At 37.0% G+C, this 22,221-nt stretch overlaps 1 protein-coding gene and 1 long non-coding RNA gene across 6 annotated transcripts in view; both read left to right on the top strand.

Moving 5' to 3' along the window:
* Window positions 1-22,221, top strand: part of SKAP2 (src kinase associated phosphoprotein 2) — a 118,995-nt gene that overhangs the window by 73,363 nt on the left and 23,411 nt on the right. For all 5 annotated transcript variants that reach the window (XR_010470091.1, XR_010470092.1, XM_065051387.1 and 2 more), the window contains 3 exons: window positions 5,980-6,104; window positions 7,011-7,074; window positions 7,455-7,559. Coding sequence is in view for 3 of the 5 variants with exons in the window: in XM_065051387.1 (XP_064907459.1) it covers window positions 5,980-6,104; window positions 7,011-7,074; window positions 7,455-7,559 (294 nt within the window). In the remaining 2 variants the exon portion in view is untranslated. The remainder of the gene's footprint in view (window positions 1-5,979; window positions 6,105-7,010; window positions 7,075-7,454; window positions 7,560-22,221) is intronic.
* Window positions 10,047-22,154, top strand: LOC135578458 (uncharacterized). The gene is made up of 2 exons (XR_010470093.1): window positions 10,047-21,549; window positions 21,582-22,154. It is a non-coding gene; the product is annotated as an uncharacterized LOC135578458 (long non-coding RNA).

The following is a 22,221-nucleotide window of genomic DNA, read 5'->3' as shown; positions in this document are numbered from 1 at the left end:
AAGTATGGAAGTCTATAAAGATCACAAACACATGTAAAGAAAAGTTTCAGAATCATTTGTTCAGACCTGAATGGTGAAAAATATGAGGCCTAGTCCAGAAGAATATAGTACAAGCTAAAGCCCATGAAAATACAGTAAATGACTGTGTAGGTGTTGACCTAAGAGGTTACAAGTATCCCTTTAACTGTTGCAATGCCTGTAGGCTAATGAATGTCTTGTTTCCCTGTTTCTTCATCTATATTCTTGTACATTTGGTGCAGCATTGGCTAGTGAAACGATATTATTTATCCCTGCAATATAGACAGGTCTGAGTGAGTCACCTACAGTTTTTTCCCTGATCAGTGATATGTGGAATAGATGGAGGAACAATGCTTAAAGGCTTGACCTAATTACATGTCAGAAATAGGTATTGCAGGAAGTGCATGTATATTTGTGCTTGTGCTGCAATATCTGTTGTCAACATGTGGCCCACAACATTGCACAGAAAAGTGTTCAAATGTCAGAGGTGGCTTGGACTTCCAGAAGCTTCCTGGTCCTCCTTTTCATAATCTTTCATTCCATAAACCCTTTATAGTCCTTATCTTTTCTCTGTTTCCATGCAGTTGCATACTGAGTTGGGTACCTTGTTTGCATATAATGAAAAACATGATCTTTGGTAGTTCTTGTATACATAGGCACTTAGTTGGTATGGGTAACCTTTCAGACCTCAAAGTGCATATCAAGAAGGAAAGTTGATTTGTTGCTTTAGGAATGAATGAATCAATGGCTTCATTACTTTTTCCTCACTAGGCCATGACATTATATGCCCTTCTGTCTCAGCAGACAGCTAAATGTTTAGCAAGACAGTAATAACATCATGGTAATTTTTCCCCTGTTAATGGACACTAAAAATTTATTTTCATTTTTATAACTTGAAAACGGTATCTGCCTGCCTGCCAGTAATATGATGTTGAAGAAGAGGATAATTCAGGGGCATTTAGAAAAGTCTGAGGTTTTTTTTCTTTTGTTTTAAATTTTATTTTTAACATGGAGATGAAAATTTTGTATATCTCTGACCAGTAAGATAGTGATGGCCAGGCCAATGGATAAACTACTTCTGTTTATGAAAAAGAGGGGTATTGTTTTATTTTGTGTTTTGTATTTTTTTGAAGAACTTTGTGACTGAACAATATTAAGGAAGAGGGAAGCATAGTTAGAGTTGCATTTGCAAATCTATCCTAGCGATTCACCTAATCAGGCTACTGGAATTTTTGCCACATGCTAAGCTTGCAAATTCTCCTTCTAGGACCAAAGAAAGATATGCAAACCCAATGGAAAGCTGTTGAAGTATCATTTTGCTTTTAGCTGCAGACCTCCTTTTCTTAGTCCTCCCTCTCTGAACAACCACATAGGGAAGACAAAAGTCTTTGTTTAGTTTAGACTTTACTTTTGACAGAATCCTTAATTGAAATCTGCAGGAACTGTGAATATTCAATAGGACTTTGTTGCAGCAGGGTGACGGGAGTCAAAGGCATCTATTAATATCTAATGGGTACTGAATCTTCTGCTATGAGAATGTTAAATTCAGACCTTGTGAGGCACACTTGCCGTTAGTAGTGTGTTATTTAAAAAGTAGCTATTGAGTATAAGCGAACTGAATATAAACAAACTGGTGCCTTAAACAGTGTGTTTCAGTCATTGTCTCTAGTTCTTCATTTTTCTAAATTTAGATTTCTCAGAGAAGTAGGTTAAAGGAAAAAGGAGAAAAAACGTTGATTGCATTTCAGATCCACTGTCTCACAGGGAACTCCTATGCATGCCTTTGGAAAGAACTGTTCCAAAAGCTGGAAAAGGAATTACCATTTTGGAGATACTGACACTTACTATTTTTAGAAAACAGACATCCTGCATATGGAAAAATACATGAAACTACATTTAGCATGAAGCCATGTAAACCACAAGATCTTGTGGGCTCCTAATTTCAAGATTAAGCGAGTTAAATTATAGATTCAAATAGTATCTATAAATACTTTATCACTCTCTGAAATTTTTCTGTTTGCCTTTGTTCCTTATAGCTTTCTCTGTAACTTCTTTCCTTTCTACTATCCAAGTGCTCTCTTTTCTTCAGAACACACTAATTATTTTTACATGTGCTAATAATATGGGCACATCGCCTTAGGCCTCAAATTTACAACCCAATCATTTCAAGACCCCATTGAAGGTTTACCCTTCTTTGTTTTAAAAGTTCCCAGGGACTCAGTTATGCAAGGTTACTTCAAAACTCCTTTTTCTCTGCTTCCCTTGTGACTCTTTTTCCCCAATGTAATATTTACCCTATTTCTGTTGTTAAAAACATTTCACTATTTTTAGGATGAATTAAATTTGTATGTAAGAAAAATGTTTAAAGTGGCTCTCCAATTTCATTCAGTTCTGTATTTTCTCTGTTGTAAATATAGCCTCCCTATTTATTTCTCTCAAATATCTATGTACTAGTTTTGCCTTTTTTTTAAATACTTAATGCCTGACTCTTCACTTTGTTATACTAGCTTTTTACAATTCTAAATTCCTGATGCAAAATGATCTACACAGACTCAGATTTATTTTTCTCTTGTGTGCCTGACATGGGAAGAAGGGAAGAGGAGGAGGAGATGAGAGCAAAGAACAGCTTATTCTGAAATGAGATTTGACATATCTGTGGAACAACTTATGCTTGATGATGTTCACGATCCTTTTTGTTTTTACAAGACTGATAGTATTATACTTTTGGAATTCTGTTCTGTGTTGTTCTGGGACAAATTAAGGGTTTCCCGTTGTTGAATTGCAAAGCTTTATCTTGAGAAAATAAGAGACAGCAAGAATGTAATAATTCTTCAGAGAAGTGTGTTCCATCTCTGTCTCTCCTTAGTTCCTCCTGAATATGCTGTTGTATTCCCACCGAGGCAAAACTCCACTTCTGATTTGGGGGTTCAAAATGAAAGCGAAATCTTTGTAGTGTGAATGTGTTTCCTGCAGCTACTTTTAAGGCTCTCAACATGAAAAGAAAGAAACAAACCAAAAAACCCCTGAACAAAACCACAAACTGGAACAAAACAACCTATATCTAATTTTACCTCTCCAAGTAAAATCTTAAAGTCTTGGAAGTTTTGGAACATCAAAAACTGTTTATTTCTTCCTCAGGAACAGTCTCCAGAAAAATATTTCTGATATAAGCAATCTAACCCTGAATGTGAAAGTTGGCAGAAGTCACTGTGGCACCAGCTTCACACAGCAGCGTTGAGCTGAACGCCCCGGCCAGCCTGCACACCCGTTTAGTCACAGGCCTTTGCCGATACGTGAAGTTGAGCTGATGGTTCAGTCTGAAGATCATAAGCTTGCTCTGCCTTCGAGCCTGCTCCTGGCTGCTGTGCCTGGCCGAACGGCTGCCATGGGGCACGGTGTGCTCACAGCGATCAGGGGATGGGGTTGAGCTCCAATATTTTGCAAGAAGAACAGGGATTTGTAGGCCTCCATGGCTTGTCACCATCAGAGCATGAAGCAGAGTTGCAGCTGACCTGTGTCCCACCATTCTGTATTTGTGGAGCCATTTCTCAGGACATAGTAGGTCTTATCTCTGGCTTGCTGCCACAGGGAGTGTGAATGCAGACTGAGAGTCTTTCTCTCAACTTTAATGGGTTCTGGGTCAGGGCTGCGAAGTATCTCATTGTCTTAAAGTTTCCTCACAGTCAACATTTTAAGCATATGTGTAATGCTGTACTGGGCTTTAGTCATGGATACTTTACTACACAGACAATTAGAAGCAAAAGTAGTAATGCTATGAATAGTCTGTTGCTATAAAGGTCTGTGAAATAATTTAATAGCAAAGGGTGTATGTATATATATATATATGCATATATTTGGTGGTGCATACAGGTAATTTTCATTAGCACTGAATAGTGTGTTCAGACAGATAAGACAAAGACAATATAAACAATAAAACAATCAGATGCAATATGGATACCATGCACCACGTTTCCCCCTCCAGTGCAAAGTATAGCATCTTTCTGTTTTAACTGTATTGCTCTTTGAAAGAATGAATACCAGTACAGAGATCACCTGAGATCAGCTCTCTTAAACTGTATTGCCATAGAAGGGATCATCTGTGTCACAGAGAAGCAGTCTCAGAAATAATCCAAGAGAATAAATTTGAATACTTACCTCATTTTTATCTTGACAAAATGTTTTTACCTTTTGAACCTCGTGTTTGTTTATTCTGTCTGCATGCTCCTGTCTTGGGTTTTGACAAAACTCCAGCATGGGAGAGTGAGAAATTAATGTGTTTCACTTCCTCTTCTCCCTGAGGTCACAAGTGAGGGAACAATAAAATTTCTAGGCAGAAATTAATTTCATTTAAAGGGGACCTAGTTAACTTTTTGCAAGTTATTATTTCTAATATTTACCTTGGTGCTATTCTATGAATTTTGCATCTGTGTGCTGTTTTATATAGGGGTGGAGGACTGAGCAAGTAGAAAATACTAGCACTCAATTAAGGCATAACAAAACTTACTGTGGGGGTGGGGACTAGAAGAGAAAATAGAACAGTGCCCTGGATTTTCTCATATAATTGTGTTATTTGGTATTTACTTGCCCTGAGTGGGAGTTCATTAAAAGTTGGAAGGACAAAGAATTTGTGTCTATGTGCATGTAAGATTACTAGGAGGAATATTTGTGTGGTGACTGCTCTTGTATCCACTGATGTTCATGTTGCTGTGTCAGCCACTCTCAGGAGTGGAAAAAATATTTGCTTTCCTATTAAATTTCTAGAAAGATGACAAAATTATGTTGAAAATTGTATTTTTTCCTGCTTTATCTACTGTAGAAGTTTTCTCCATTTGTTAACAAACAGAAGCAATGGATGCTTGATATGCACCTAAGCTATGTTAAGCAACCCACTAAGTAGTTTTGCTGTTGTGCTTAATGCTTGTTGTTAATTAACACTTTTCTCTACTGTGGAAAAAAGAAAAACAGCACAACAAAACAACACACCATTTACTGGCATTTTCTTTCATTTTCAACTGCACTTTTTTCTTTGCTTGAGCAAAATGTGACTGATGATGCCTATCTTTGCTTGAATGCTGCACTGTGATCTACAGAAATTGCAAAACTGATTTACTTTTTTGGTTTGTTTTTAATGTCCACCAAAACATGCCAGAGCACATAAAATCAAATGTAGGATTTGGTCTAAAGAGCTCAGAAGGAGAGTGCACAGGTGCTGCTTGCTGACCATGCAATATAGTATATTTAAACTCAGGCCTGTTTTAAGTGATACTTTTATAAACCAGAACCTTTGAAAAGTAGAATTGTCTTTAAAACAACCACATGGCTCTCTATAATAAACTGTGGTAGGGCTCAGTACTTTTATTAGGTAATTAAACATTTGCTGTGTTGAGAGAAATGCTTTTGGAACACACGCCTGAATTTATAACAAAATTCATTCTGTGTTTCTGCCATGTGGAAAGGGGGCACATCTGGGAGTGGGTGGGAGAATGTGAAGAGAAGCTTTTCCAATTCATTTAAAAGGAGTTTGAAGTTTATTTTGTGAGTGCAGTGGTTAGTTCAGCAGGCAGCTCAGCAAGTTCTGAGCTAGACAGGTTTTGCCATTGGTTTACTGAACCTGAAAGAGACACTGATTTATAGGAAGCATGTCTTGCAAGTTCCAATTCTTGGCTTTCCCTAGATACAAGTGTCATAATATGCACTTCTTACTAAATAAGACCACCATCTGCAAACATCTCCCTGTGGAATTTCTTAGGCATCCCAGAGAAAAATATGCTTTTGTGTACATCCTCCTTTAAAATAAAGCTTTATCTCCAGAAGCATCACCTAATCAATTTGCTAAAAACCTGCCCGTTCTCTGTAAAATTCATGAAATAGGAAACAAAAATCTGAATAAACGATAACCTGCTGAGGCACTTACGTTCACTGTTGTAAATGAAGCTCTAACTTTGTTTTTTATCTCCACAGACAAACAACAGAAAGGTGAATTTGCCTTAGAGGGCTACACCATCAGAATGAATAATAGCCTTCGGAAGGATGCAAAGAAAGATTGCTGTTTTGAAATCTCCGCTCCTGATAAGCGCATTTATCAGGTTGGACTTTTTTACGTTGACTTGAAATTAAATTGATAAAGCTGTTACAATTCCAGTTACTGAATTAACATTTCAGTAAAACAACTTTCACTGACATCTCAATGAAAAAAGGAAACCTTCACTTGCTTACATTGTATATTCATATATTAGGAAAAAAAAATCTGATTTAAAATATGTATGTATGTGTTCAAATATTATCTTTCTGGACAAGAGCAAGGAAATCTATCATCTTTATCTATTGGTCATTTCAATGGTAGCATTTTAATATCTATTGTATGGTATGTCTGCATGATTTCTTGGATGAATTAAATAGTAAAAAAAAAGTTAAAATATATATCAGTGTTAAATACATATTGTATTGGACATGGCTTTGCAAGGAAAATCTACGTAAAGGCACATATCAGCTGTGCAATTCAGAGATCTATCAGCTAGACGTCAATATGGAATGTAAGTTTAATAAGTTTTAAATATCTGAGATTGCAGTTGAAAGCCAGTTAATTAAGCTGTCAGGTAGTGTGTTGGAGTCTGACAAGAACATTTTTAAGAAAACTGTACCCAGCAGTCTAAAGAAATTCATGGGTGTCTTCTAATTGTCAAGGGCAAATTTTGTTCATCAGTTCTGGCTTTGACATTGATGAAGAGAAGCAGCTTTTTTCTGCACAGCTGCCAGCTGCTGATCAGAGTTTCAAATCCATCATCCTCTCCTTCAATTACGTAAATTTGTCAAAATTAGCTGTACATTATAAGAAGCATCCTTGCAAGAAAAGTACCAGAAGACATGAAAAGAATTACTAATGGTTTCTTGAGGAAGTGACGGGAATGCTACAGTCCCTCTTTTTTATTGCTAATGAAATTGTAGTTGTGTTTTTGTCATTACTGCTGTGGTTATTAATAAATGTTTAATAGTTTGCAGCTGCCTCTCCCAAAGAAGCAGAGGAATGGGTACAGCAAGTCAAATTTGTAATTCAAGGTAAGGCAGGCAGTAGAGCAGCAGCCTTTCTTGCCAGTACTGCTTAGTGGTGTCCGTTAACATACCTGTCACGTTTGTATATCCAGTATTCCCACTTGTCTGAATTTTGAATAGCAAATCCTACTTCTCAATCATGTTGTAGCTTCTTTTCAATCATGTTGTAGCTTTTACATGACTCTTCTCCTTTTGCAAGATTTTTGCCTTTTGCCAAGAGTAGTACTTAGCTTGAAAGCTCTTCCTTGTGAGCACTGTAAGAAAATAAGCAGAATATACTGTAAGCACCATCTCATAGAAGATAAATTGTGTTTTTATTTTGCATAAATTTCTGCTTAGGCATTCTTTTCGAGTAAATGTTAACTTTTTCAACTGCTGTTACATAGATATGGAATCTAATACTATTCCTGAGGAGGAGGAAGAGGGATATGACGATGTTGGACAAGTGAGCAGTGAACCAATAGATGATAGCATTTATGAAGAAGTCAAAGGTATTGTTGAGGTTTTTTAACTTTGTGACTTGTGATCATTTTATCTTTCCTGCTTCCTGTTTGATAACTCAGAGTGGCTAAAATTAAGTCAGTAAAGTAACCCGATTAATAAGATACTTTCAAGTATTTGTGTGACGTTAAAAAAAAAAATCTATCTTTAACCACGTCTGAGTGAGAACAGTTCAGTTTTCTTTATCAGGGGCATCAAAATAGTGCAGAATGTGTAAAAGTGGTCTCAGGGGACTTTTGGCTCATTAACATTCTCTGGTACACAATTTTTTTTAATTAAAAAATTGACTCGCCTTACAGCTTTTTCCACCACCTTGCCCATCATTTTTTTCTTTATTCGTTTTGGCATTTGTATTAAGCAAAAGTTTGCTATCACTCCATATGTTATCAGCTGCTGCCTAATACATGATCTTATAATCCTGCAGGAAACCAATGTGTTGATTTAAAAGGGTTCTGGAGATGAACTGTAAATAAAGGCAACATGAGTGTTGACGTTGTTTTGTTTTATATCTTCCAGCATGACAATTATTATACAGAAACTTTTTACTGGGGACTTTCTCATGGGGTCAGATGATTATGCCTCCAGAGGTCCAAGTGTATCTATTAGATGGCAGAACAAAAGAAGAAAAGCTTGGCAAAAACTCTTGGACTTGATTATAGACATACAAGTATTAGGAGAAAGGTTGTCATTCTTGATTATATTTTAAGAAGCTATGAAAAAATCAGTTTTTCAGTTACGCTTAGTTAATTAATGATATTTTAAAGTTATATGACAATTAATAATCACTTGATATGTAATAATGTTCTGCATCCCTTGCTGTTTGGATCAGTGCAATTGTCAGCAATAACTTGCGAGTAAAAACTAGTTATCATGTGATGCTGACTAACTTTATGTATCTGTGAGGCTAAATATTCTGACCACTGGAGAAAACATCATTTTATAGTATGCATTGGTTTTCATTTTAACACTGTTTCAGTGAACTAAGGGAGCAGAGAATATGAGTGACTGCTGAAAATGATTATAATAAATTTGTAAAATTGTGGCAGCTCTCAATTTTTAAGAGCTTTTTTTTCTTTTTAAACTTCCATTTCCTTCTGAATTGTACCTAGACTACTTCAGCACAGAATACATGTTCTGCTGAAATGGGGTGGATATAAAAACCACATTAGAGGGCTTAATCGTACAGCTAGAGGATATGGCCAAACCTTAATTGCAGTGCTTTTTGGATGCTCAGGCTCATGCGGAAGGTGTTCGTGGATGCTTGCCTGTGCCTTTGTTAAAGAAACCCTAGATGTATCCTGGGATAAATTACTCTTTTTTGAGCTTTACTTATCTTACCTGTTCATTTGAATTTCAAACAGTAAGTAGATCTGGAGCGTTAACACGTACCATATTGACAGAGGGCCAACAGTTAATATATGCTTTGAGTTCCGTCTTCAGAGAATTGCTGCCTTGGCATGATTCTGCAAGAATTCAGAGTATTTTCACTTATGTCCCATTTTTATGTCAGTTTTCCAGGACCTGTTATCTCCTAGCATGGCTAATAAATCTGAAATGTAATAGAACAGCTGTCACAAAAAAAGGATAACTCTTCTGTTATTCAAGGAATCTAGTTTCAGTTTTTAGTTAAATCAATTTCTTTCCCCATGATCCGTTTCTTTCCCCATGATCCATTTTCATGTTATCAGGTTGGGATTATCTTTCTTTGTCTCATGCTTTCTCCATGTCATTTATTTGAATTGTAAACTTCTCAGGAAGGACCATCTTACCTTGGACAGTGGAGCTCCTAATTTTGGCTGTGATGTGCAGGCATAACTAAGTAAAAATAAAGCACAAGTTTGCAATGTATTTTAGATGTTAAAGCATTTTTTTCTCCTCCATAAACATGCTTTAATAGTCCTTTGCTTACATGGCCTTAAAATCTTATGGCTCTGATGCCTTAGAGCAGTCTTTCTTTTCCCATAGCATATTGAAGAGTATTAGATGAAATGCAGGTTGACAAACCTCACTGGAGTAGGCCACCTTTGGTTCTTGTATAGCTCTTTGCCTGAACTTGATGGTAAAAGAGCATACTCCACTTTGGTCTCGTCTGCCTTAATTAGGCCTGAGTGCTTGCATTTAATTCCAGTTGGCTGTTCTTTCTGTTTTCCCTGGTAAGTGAATTACTCTTTCTTCCTTTCATGGTCAAAGGGTGGAGCATCATTATTCCTGCTGTTACCTGACTTGGTAATACAGAGCAAATAAGAAATTCTGAACGCCTGTTAAAAGAACAGAAAAAAATTAATTATTTGTATAGCCTGAAAGCTACGCTAAGCTCTGGAATGCAGAAGACAAATATGTTAGCTCCGTGTGAAGAGGGAGAAGAAATTAATCTTCACTTTGGTTTTGTCCTCAAAGCATCTTGATGTTAGAGGCTTCTGATCTCTGTTTCTGCTGATCCGCTATCTTTATAAATACTGAATTTCAGGTATGCAGCTCATTGTACTTTGTTATTATTTATTTGGCTCTAATTTGAAATTTCTCAAATAAGTAAAATTTTGTAGTTATGTGATTCTCCAGAGTTTTTTTATATCAGCATTTCAGAGGCAAATTTTGCCAGTTCATGATGCAGTCCATTTTGTAATATTGGATTTGGTATTGAATGAAGAGTGTTTGGATTAAAAAGAGGGTATGGAAAATTTTACACAGTTTTGAAAACTGGGAATTTTTGGGAACTATAGCAGTAACCAGAACTGACTGATGCTGTATTCTCTAGCTATCACATTGCTTAGCTATTTTTTTCCCCTGCTTGTTACAGGAGGCAGGGTAGATGAATTTTCCAGGCTGAACAGCTTCAAAACAGTGTCCAGAATGGTAACAGTGTATTAGTCTATTAAAAGCATAGATTTCAGTGGAATTCAATTTGGGCTGTCTGCTGGCAGAAGGAGTGGGTTGATAGTTGGAGGGGGTACAAAGAGAACGTGGGAAAATTAATCTTTTGATCTGTTATGTCATTTTCTTCTTTAATAGAGCATACAAATTCATATTCACCACAGAAGCATCATTTTCCTGGTTCTCAGTATTAGTCAGTGTTTCCCTGTGGTTGTTTAGGTACAGTAAAAAAATGGCAGAACTGCCAAAGATTTCCCAAGTTGTTAGACCTTGCAAGATTCTTCAGGAAAATAAAGCTGCTTTTTTGTTTTCCTTTTTTTAAAGAGAAACATGGAGGGAAAACTTGCTTAAGCAAAATTTAAAATATTGTCAAGAAAGGCCCATTTTTGCTTAATTAGCTATTTATTTTCTACCTTAGTACACTCTATATATTTTGCAGTCCACAGCTGGATATTATCAGCTGTAACATAAAATAACTTATAAAACTGTAGTATTAAATAACTCTGTGTGTGTAGAGCTACTTAGACGCATAGTTTCTAGCTTAGTGGCGTTTTAGACAATGGAGTTCTACTTCTCATAAGAGAGAAAAAAGGTGCTGTCATCTGTTAAAGCCCTTGAAGACCAGATTTTTTATTATTAATAACTTGAGGTTTCAGTGACATAATTTTTAAGGGCCTTCAGTATTGTCTTCTACGGTTTCACATCTGTATGGAGCACATGCTCCACATTAAGCTAATATACCTATCTAGATTTTCAATCTTGTGTTGTCTTTTTCTTATGTTCTCTTTCTGCTCACAAATTTGCATTATAGCAGTAGTTTTCACAGTGTATAGTTTCCATTAAAACATTTCTAAAGATAAGGTTTGATTCTTACTTTGGTGGTGCTTAATTGGTGCATGGAGATAAGGAGCTACCCTTACAGAACAGGTAAGGTTGGAGCTGCTGAAGCAACATGATGCGACACAAGACTGGCATTGTTGGCTTTGTGATATCTCTTGCCAGCCTGTCCATAACCCAGAGAACCTTTGAGTGAGAGAGAGGTAAGGATGGTGAAAATCAGTGCTGTGGTGATCTCTAGTCAGGCAAACTGCTGTGGACAACTAACCCAGCCAATGCAACTTGCATTGGTTCTTAGTTTGCTGTAAATTAAATTTAAGTATTGATTCAATATCTGATTGGGCCAAGGATCATGAGAATGGAAAGCTTGCTTTTGTCTTTTGTTCCCTGCTATCAGTCCTCTGCCAAACAGTTTGCTCAGCCCCAGGTATCTGGCTAATAATTCTCTTTTGCAGTGTAGGTGGAAGCTTAGTTAGGGAAACTGTAATTAAGGCAGAGCTCAGGGAAAGGCAAGAAATGTCGTAAGTTTTATGCAATAAGAAGTGTGCTATGCAACGAAACACTTTTAATTTTGTTTACTTATTTTAAACAAAGCGTTTTAAATAGTTTTAAAATTATATTGATGTTGTTTCAGAACTTATTTCTGATGTTAAGTATGGAGGTAGGGAACCATCATCCTGTCTCTGTCTTATTGTAGACTCCTTAAGCAGCTTTGTTCCTTTAATTTTTTCTAACAGTTAACCTCTGCAGTTGAGCAGCGTAATTCAATACCATCCTTATTATCTCTTGTTGTTGGGTTGCTTGAGCCTTGAAGAAGCAAATTGTTTTCATGATGATGTACCCCTTTCATGAGCATGGAGGGGGGGAAGAAAAAAGTGATCTCTGATTTACCTGTTCTTGGGAAGAAAAAAAGTAGTGATTATGTAGTGGAGTTTGAGTGTAAGTTGGATCTGTCACTCATGAACACCAACTCAGCAAATATTTGTGTTCTTGAAATGTAGTGCCAGATGTATTGACTCTTAGGCACTAGAAGTGAAGATTTCACAGCCCTGTGTTAATGAAAATGCCTTTTTAGGAGACCTTTGCTTATTTTAGAGTTTTCAGTATATCGCAATTGGGTATGTGGGCCCAACATAGCATTTGGTGTCAAGCGGTCCCAGGTGTGGATTACAGCTGTATAATCAGTTCCGAAAACCAGTAAGCTAAAATGAAGAAACTGTTAATTGGTCACAGAATGTTAGGGCTTGGAAGTGACCTCGAAAGATCATCAGTCCAATCCCCCTGCTGGAGCAGGAACACCTAGATGAGGTTACACAGGGATGTGTCCAGGCGGGTTTTGAATGTCTCCAGAGTAGGAGACTCCACAACTCCCCCGGGCAGCCTGTTCCAGTGCTCTGTTACCCTTACTGAGAATAAATTTCTTCTCATATTTAAGTGGAACCTCCTGTGTTCCAGTTGGTACCCATTTGTCATTGTTAACCAATGGGAGTCAGCAGAGACACAGGTGATTATGGAGTCTGAGAAGTTACTTGTGATCATTGCTGTTAAGTCAATATGTTATATATCCTGGTATATTGTCCAAAATCCATATCCTCCCAACATTTGTTGCTTGCCTCAAGTAGTTAGGGAAGTCTTCACTTCTTTTCCACAGAAGCTGCTGATATGCTTTTGTTTTTTTTGCCTTCCCCCCCCCCGAAAGAAAATTGAGTACTTTTAATTAGTCAATAAAGTGTTTTCAAAGTATAAGTAGGGTCTGAAATATTTGAAGCTAAAAACACCAGATGTAAGAGATCCGCATTTCTGAGAACAGTACTAAAGATGAGTTTACAAAGCAATTACTGAAAGTGTTTTGAATACTTCCCTTAAAACATCTTCCAGATTCAAGAACACGGCAAGGGATTTTTTTCTTCCTTTAAAGTAGTGAGGATAAGTCATTCTTCAAAACAATTTTCTCAAAGACTGGAAAATATGTGCTGTTGAGGTCAGGTATTTATTCTCCTCTCTTTGAACTGCATGCAAGTCTTCATAGTTTTCAGATATTTAACTTCATAGGTTTCAGAGTTTATGAGTGGAGAAAATAGAAGTGACCTTCCTGAAGTTGTAGTCAACTGTTATAATAAATAAAGCTAGTTCGTGTTGGAAAGCTGTGTTTGTCAAAGTCTTGAGTTATCGAAGACCAAATTTTATTTCTGTATTTCAGAGTTGAAAAAAAAAAAAAAGAAAAACACCCTAATGCCCAATCAGACAACCCCTCAAATAATCCAGGAATAGATTGTTAAAAATGCATTGTCTATTGGCGTTTCGAATCTTGTTTACTTAAAATGAGAAGACATAACTTAGTAGTATCTAAAAAGGAAGTATTTTTGATCATGCAGTTTTATGTTTAAAGAACTCATTCACAAACTAATAAACACACAACTCATTGAAAGGAATTTACTTACTGAAACAAGGTATTTTATTTCAAGTACCGATCAAGCATTTTATGTAATTTTCTGTGGACCAGCACTAAACAACGTTTGTCACCATTGATTTGTAAAACCAATCTGATGTGAACAGTATGTGACAGAAGTTGCTATCAAGAGATAGAATCCTGTCGCAGAAAAGCTCATCATCCTGGTGAGAAAAAAAAAATCACACAATGTAATTTTACTTGTATCATAGTTTTTTCAGCATTGACTCTGTTTCTGACAGCTGGCTTCTTGTTAAATGTGAGCAAAGCTTTGTTTATGCATGCATGTCTTCCATGGGTTATGGACCCAAAGTTCATTCTTTTGAAAGGAAAGTAGTTTGCTTTGGCAGAGCTGTTTTCATCTAATTAAAAAGCAGTACAATATTTCTAATTCAAAGCATTCTGAAGAAATGTCTTGCTATGTGAGATAGTTTATTAACCATAAATTTGAGGAATCACTGTAGTTTAGCGAGTTCAAAGCAAAATGTCAATTGTATTATGTATATTTATGAAAATAGAAATGTTGGGCTTGCTCTACTGCTTGGGTATAACTGTGATGAATACTATATAGAGAGATCAAGGAACCTTTACTTTTTGAATTTGTGACAAATGACTGCATATCAGGCTATTAAAACCATTAGGTAGAGTTTTTTGAGAAACAAGAGCAACCAGAGGTTATATGGTGCCTCAGGCTATCGCTTCTCAACTTTTCTGATTTCCACGAGGTAGCTATTAAAGAACCATAATTTATACAACTGGATTCTCAAATAAGACCCAGCAAGGTGGGCTTTAAAGGCTGAATTAATCACTCCGTTACTGTAGATACAAATCTCTTATTTGAATTTTTCAGCCTTAAGAAAGGCATCAGCATAAATTCTTCTGTCTGTGTCTTTTCCTCTCAGTGTGCTTTTTATCTGCTATTCACTTTCTTTCCCACTCTCTCCAAAATGGAGAAATTAGCCAAACAAAATACTACTAGTTAAACAGAGCTTCATGAATTTTGCTGGCTGTGTGCATGTATACCTGATTTACTTGTGTGCTACAGTATACTGTTTGCAATGGATGTTGTGTTTAGTTTACACACCAACAAGGAAGGCAATAGATGGAAAAAATGCCTCTTTCCATGTCTTGACTGCTGCTCCCTGGGCTGAGTTGGAGTCTTTGAAAGCAGCAGGTTGGTTGCTTCTTGGAAGGGAAAATGGTCAGCAGGGTGCAGGTCCCAGACCACCCAGTGGACCAGGCAGAGAGGGCAACGTGCAGGAGTCTGCTGCGCCCTGCAGTAGAGAGAGGGATGCTCCAGGGAAGTGCAGGAACACAGAGAAGCTTCAGCACTGAAGGGAAAGATGTTTTCCTAAGAAACTGGAAGAGACCAGGTAAAGTTTTTGGCAAGTCAGTGAGATATGAATTAGACAGCAAGGTGGGCGGAAAGTTTTCTTGTCCAGAAAGGAGATGGTTGGTGCAGGGGATATATCTTTTCAGTAGCTTTTCCAAATCTGCTTATGCCTAACAGATTTTCATTTCCTCCACCTAAAACATCTGAGTTTGTGTTCTAATGAAAACTAGTTTTAAGGTGTTGGGAACTCTCAGTATCCTTAAGGAAGAGGATCCAGTAGTTCCATCTTTGGATTGTGGAAGGTTTTTGTTTTAGCAGGCTGTAACAATTATTCTCTCCTTGAATCTTGAAAGCAACAGTGAGTAAAACTGGGAATTAAAGGAAGGAATCTCATTTTCAAAACAAAGCACTGTCTACAGAAAAGCCTGTGGATTCTAGCATGCCCTTTATCTCAGAATACACTAACTGAATCTATACTTGCTTCCATACCTGTCTCAAATTTACTTCCTTTGGAGTGAGGCATCTCCATTACTAAATGTTGAACAGTAGTTTCAGATAACGCAATAAACAAAAGCTCAAGGTGGATACGATTTTGTCATAATTTCCATATGGGTCATAAGACCCAAGTTCTGGTTAAACTGCCTATCTCAGGCCTACCAGAGCACAACTGGGACTGTGTGGTGTCTCTGCCATGAGAGCTGGATAATCCAAAGCACCAGCTGCGAGGGAATTCAAGTAATCTGGGACTCTGGGGGCCCTGGGTTTTTCTGCGTACCACTCCCACAGTAACATGACAGGCTGCCTGGGCAGCAGTTGTCATCTCTTGCGTATGAACTATTTCCAGATCCCTGCTGTCATACCTCATCCCTCTGAGGTGCATCGTGGTATCTGGCATGTTGGGCTAGTAAGATCTGACATCCAGAGTTGCTGGTCCCACACTGGACCTAACATATGAGAATGGAGGAATGGGAGGGCATTTGTAGAAATGAAAGCGAGAATGTTATCCAAAATCTGGTATGTGTAAACAGATTGCTTTGCAGCTAAAATTTTCTGCTTATTTCTGATTTAACCTGATTTTTGGTTACTAGTGAGTAATTACTTTATTTCATCATTTGAGCTAGAGAAAGGATTTAGCATAGTTGACATAATTTAATTTGATGGCATGGGCCATAAACAGTGAAAAGAGGCCATGGTGTGGGTTTGTTACTTTTCATGAAAATACCCAAAGGGTGAAAGCTGCTGATTTCTTTTTTTTTGTCAATGTGCTGTTAATGATCAGCACAGAGAATGCAAAAATGTCTTGGTAGAACATTTTTAAAGGAGTTATAAGAGAAGCATCTGGGAGCCAGACTTTCCTTGTGGAAACATGCCAACAACTGTATTGTGTTTCCTTTCGCTAAAGTGAGCTATGCTGAAATGCCTTGTCTTCTGTCCTTTTTTTGAGGAAGTTCGTTTCTGGATTCAGACTATAAACTTGAAATCTTTAACCCTGCAGGTTATTAAAGGATATTATATGGTTTAAACAAGATGCTTTCTTTATGAATTCTATGTATGTAAATATTATGTCAAGTCACATTTGTCACAATTGGGGATATGTAGTTTTCAGAAATGGCTTTTAAATTTAAATCTTGCTGCTGATCAACGAGTATGGGAAATTTTACTTGACATTTACAGACTTTTTTTCTGTGTATGTTATATATTTAAGCCTGAGAAATATAACCCCTGTACAAGGTTGTCAAATAACACTGTAGTACAGTTATATAGTATAGATTAGTTAATTGCATATTTGATTGCTAGATGTATTTACATAGAGAACTATTTATATTTTCTATGTAGATTTTAATAGCCACCACATTTATTTTAGCAAAACATTTTCATAATAAGGTTTATAAAATGTCATGTTGAACACTTAAACTATTTACATAACCAAGAGCTATTACGGGGTTGAGGGAACAAACAAATTTATTTTAGTTACAGTGAATTCACATAAATCTTTATTATGTTTATATATAAGAATGTACTTATGTGCATACCACATGTATTTAGGCAAGCAATCTCGAGTGAAAATTCCTGTGAACCTACAATCCAACCGTGGAATCAACTTCAAAATCCTTGTATGTTTTGTCTCTTTGAGCTACTAATTTGCATTCTGTCCAGTCATTGCAACTTCTTTTTTAAGAGGGTGAGAGGGCAGAGGAGAGAGCTTAATTTGGTTAATCATCTAAATAATTATATGAGCATGTAGAAACATTAAACCCCAGAAACTTTCCTTTACGTTGTTGAGGCCTGTTAAGAGCAGTATTTTAAAATATTTGATCCCTTCTTTAAATGTTTAAGTATGGACTCAGGTAAGATACCTATTGCCTCAATTTTTGTATGCCAAATTTGAGGCTTTAGGAACATTTTCATAAGTGGAGCCAAAGCTGTACTTTCGTTGGAAGCTAACATTAAACTTTACCTTCAGAGATTCTTCTGTTCAGTTGTGAAAGTTGTTATCTAATCTCTTGGTCAAAAAATATAGGTAACATTTTAAAAAGTTCTTAATAAAACTTAAGGAATTTGTAAGGAGCTGGTTTCTGAAGTCACTTAGGAAATTTTCACCTTGTTTGATGGCCCATCAAATAGTTTTTTGTTTACAGAGTTTAATATATTCTGACCAGTTCACTGAGCATTTAGGATTAGACAGTTCTAAAGGGACTTGGTTTCTGAAAACAAATCCCTGAGATGATGACTTTAATTGTAAATACAAAGTGTCTATGAATATAAAAACAAGAAAAGAATGAATGAGTTTCCAGTAATTTCTTTTATTCTTAATTATAAGTATTGTGTGCATATCCACGATTGAACTTGCTCGTGATGACCTTTATCTTTTCTCTCTTGAGAAGAATTACTATTATCAGGTCTTTCTTCACAAGGAAAGAAAAAGGTCAGTGCAAAACCCATCCCTTATTTCTATGCAGTGCACATTGCATTTTTGGCATATTTGTATTGAATTTTATTAATAGTAATTAGATCATTTTGTCGAAGAAGTTTTAGTATTCCAAAATTCGTGCTATGTACTCCTGCTTTTCCTGCCTTTTTCTGCCTCCTCTCCTCCCAGGCTTGGTATTGGTGTAACTAAGATTTTACATACTTCTGTTCTTCCTCACTCTGTCAAACTAGCTAATTTTTTTTCCTTCCTTAACCTTAAATTGACAAACTGCTGGTTCTTCTGTGTCTTTGTTTGTCTAAGAAAAAAAAAAAAAAAAAAAGAGAATGTAGAGAATGCAAAGTTGTTGCTTTTTTTTAAAATTAGAGCTTTTAAATTATTTATTGTTTGGAAGACTAGTGCTAGGAACTGAACAACCAAGTTGATTCAGCTGTCATTCAAAATATGACTGAGGATTTCTTTCTGTTTTGGAAGGAGAGCTCCAAGTAGGCACTCCAAGCAGGAAGCTGAGTTCATGAAATCCTAATATGTTCATAACTAAAACCAGGAATTGTCTGTACCTCTATGGATTGTGCAGTTGTCCTAATGAATATATTCTGTTCTGTTGTTCAGGTGACTGAACATGTTTTTCCTCCCATTGTGATACTTTGGTCTGAAAGCCTGAAGGGCCTTGTGAAGCCCTGGCAAGAGCAACTTTTCATATTAACAACCTCTGTGTTTGGTCAACGAACAAAAATTGTGGGGTGTGAAGAGGATATAGCCTGTATACAAATTGCAAATTGGTTGTGATTATAGAATGGGGCATGGGTGGGGAAGCAAGGATACTGGGATGCTTGGTATGTGTGAAAGGGAAGGAAATAAAGAGGAAAGGTGCTGAAATATATACAGGTCTCAACAAGTAGGGAACATAAGTAAAGCAAAGCATGCTCTTATGTTTCCTGAAGACATGGTAAAACTATGCACCTGAGAGTGAGAAGATTCACTTTGCAAAAGTGTGGGCGACCGTGCCAACAGTGATCAATTTTCTGGTTTGTATGAGAGTAACTGTTTTTCCTCCAAGGACGGAGATCTGTTCTTTGATTGCTTAGTCTTCATGCTTTCTGCCCTAAAACATTATAAAAAATACTTTCTGCTAGAAAAATATTGTGTTGTTTTCTTCCCCCTCCCAGTAAACTAGTGATAAGTCTTACAGTATCTACCTGCTTTTAAAAACACTCTTTTAAAATCTATTGCACTTGTATAGTTCATGTAGTTGGATTTGTGTGCAATAATACAGGAGAAATGCACTGTCTTTTTCACAGATGTATTTAGAAAGAGATTGTTTTTCCCTCAAACAGTTCTCCAAACTTACTCAATTCTCTCTACTTCTTCACTGTTATTATTCTTCATAGCAATAGTTATATGATCCAAACAACATTCTTCTTCACCAGACTAAAGAACTGCAGCCTTGAAGTGTGTTTTGTATTTGCCTCTAGCGGGACTGGGGTTTTTTTGGTTTACTTTACTCTTTAGTTTAGCAAATGCTGTAACTCCAAAATGCTTTCTTTAGGAAGAGAATTAATGTTATATCTGCTTTTTCATTTTGATTAAACAAACCAAAACATATACTTAGATTCACTGTGTGGTGTCACAGGAAGGTTGTTTTAAAAGATAATCAGAAAATGGCTAAGTGACATTCCAGGTCTTCAATATCACTTCCTCTCCTTCTCACCTCCTTTTCCTGCAGCACTGATCTTGAGTTAATTTATAACAAAATCTGCTAATCTTCTCTGTGAGGATGATGAGGTAACTTTTCCAAGGTCTTCTCAATAGGAAGCGGGGCTTTCCTTTTAGCCAAGATGGCTGGTTTGGTTATTCAGACTGCTTACACAACTGGCAGTATCGGTGGGGCACAGTAGCACCTTTTCAAGAGACAATAAGTGCAACTGAGGAAAAAGAAAAAGTGGAATCTCAAGGAATTCAGGAAACCTCTCATCTGGATACTTGGCAAGATCTGGACAAAACGGAGTCAGTTGAGCTAATCCTGATCTATAAGTCATTAGCTGCAGCTGTCTCATATGCGAACTATTAAAATGCATGGACCCTTATAAACTGCTGCTGAATAGCCTAGTGTGGAGTACCAAAAGAAGTCAAATGCTGTTTCCTAGAAACTTGATCTAACTTTCAGAGTTAGAGCAGGGTGTTAGACTAAGTAATTTCCACTGGTCCCTTCTATTCCAAAGTATTTCATGATTCTAGCTTTTTCACTTTGTACTGCCAGTGCTATTTATTTGAGGCCATTGGGAGGTCAGTACATTGTCAATAGTAATAACAGAATTCTGTTACTGTCTACTGGTCGGACAGGGTGGTGCATATACTCAGCTATTCTCTAGAATTTAAATAATGGTTGTTTTCAAAGAGCTGACTAAAACTTGTGCAAAAAGTGTTAGTTTAGCTGCTAGTATTACTATATTTGAATGAAACCTCTTGCCTCCATCTGGGAATCAGGCTTGGATCACGTGTGTTGGAAGGAATTGGGGTTAGGAATAGGCACAGGTTGTCCTCAACTAAAAGTAATGCATCTCAGTGGGTGCAATATTTTTCCTTAAAATGTGTTTTTATATGATTCATAACCTGGAGATCTCTTTCGGTATTCTGTTAGAACACAATTCTGTATTATCTGTTTCCCATTGTATTTCTGAGCATGGTGGTGACCATTTATTCAGATGCAACTTCTGCATCATATTTTGCTGTCACCTCATCAGTGTTTAGCCTCCATCTGGGTGACCTGTTTCTGTCTTCGTCTTCTCTGCTTGTGTTCTGGAAATAGTTTTTCACTAAAGCTTTTCATGCAGAAATACAACTGAGCTGTTGGGTGGTAACTAGGTGACCCACAGAAGTAGGAATAAAATAAGAATTGTCCTCTATTCTGTCATGGTGAGAAATTCTTACATTTATAGTCTTTTCTCTAAATAGCAACCAGATTGTTTCCCACTTCTTCCACTGTCCTGGAGGCATTTTCATCCTCAAGCCACACACCCCCATACAGTCAGATGAAGCTTTAATAAAATGATAGTCTGTCTCCCCCTCTCTGCTGCCTCCCAGACCTCACAGCATGGCTAGAGATGAGCACTTTGAGCAGCCTTTTCCAAGCTGTTTCATTTGTTCACAGAGTGCACCCAGAGTGCTACTGGGAATGCAGGGTGAAATGTCAAGAAGTTGTATGTAAATCTTCCATGAATCTGTCATGCCCAGGAGGAACTGGGGGAAAGGGACAGATGTGTGGGAATATTGGAGGATTATCAAACAAAGCTGGGGTTTTGCTGCTTGGATTTGGAGATTGGGTGGTTCTGGAGTCTCAAAGACGACACCAGAAAGGAAAATCCCTGCCATTATAAATACGCATGCCAAGGCAAATAAGCCCTAGGATCAAGCAACACATGGAGGATTTCTGGGATATCAAGCTGCTTGGGCTAAAACACCATAAGAGTTTGGGTGAAGCGTGTAGGCATGTACAGGTGTGTAAAGAGCAAGAATACTGCAGAGGATCCCCTCCCCAAAGCTGGGGAACGCTGTCCTCAGGTATGACATCTTGCTGGCCCTGCATAAAACAGGGTGTTAAATCTTACTTCTTTGACCACAGATGGTCTCCAGCCCTCACTACTAACTCTAGCAGAAGGTGTCAGTTTGGCCAAATTATAAAACTGATCTTGTTCTAAAATTTTTCATGTTTATTGCTGCTTCTTTCTTAAATGCTTCTCTAAACAAATAATCTTGTTTGTAAAAAAAAAAAAAAAAACAGTTCTTGCTAAGTTTTTAAAAAATTACATAGCTGGATTGATTTATGTTCCTTATTAGAGCAATAACCCATCTGTTATGGGGTTAAGCCAATTCATAAAAATATAAATCTGAGAGAGAAAAGGTCTTGACTCTTCCCCATGGTAAGCATTTATTCATGTTTGAAAGTTCTTGTTTACATTTATGCAGAGATGTTATTTGGTAGCAAAAGACCAGTGTGGAGGACTAAAACTCTTGGTGTTACCATGCCATTGTATGCTTTTCTTGCACGAAGCACTTTTAGACCCGTGATGTTCAGTGTCAGCGGAGTTCTTCATGTACACACCTTTTCATTTGCATGTGTCTGTCATCACTGCTGAGTACAATAGTAAAGACAGTGTGATTTTTTTTTTTTTTTTAAAAATTGATTATTTTATAATACAAGTACTTTTGTGAGGGTCTGTCTTACAAGACCTG

The sequence above is a fragment of the Columba livia genome, chromosome 2 (genome assembly GCF_036013475.1).
Source record: "Columba livia isolate bColLiv1 breed racing homer chromosome 2, bColLiv1.pat.W.v2, whole genome shotgun sequence".
NCBI classification, from domain to species: Eukaryota; Metazoa; Chordata; class Aves; order Columbiformes; family Columbidae; genus Columba; species Columba livia.
This window is presented reverse-complemented; position numbering and strand designations above follow the sequence as displayed.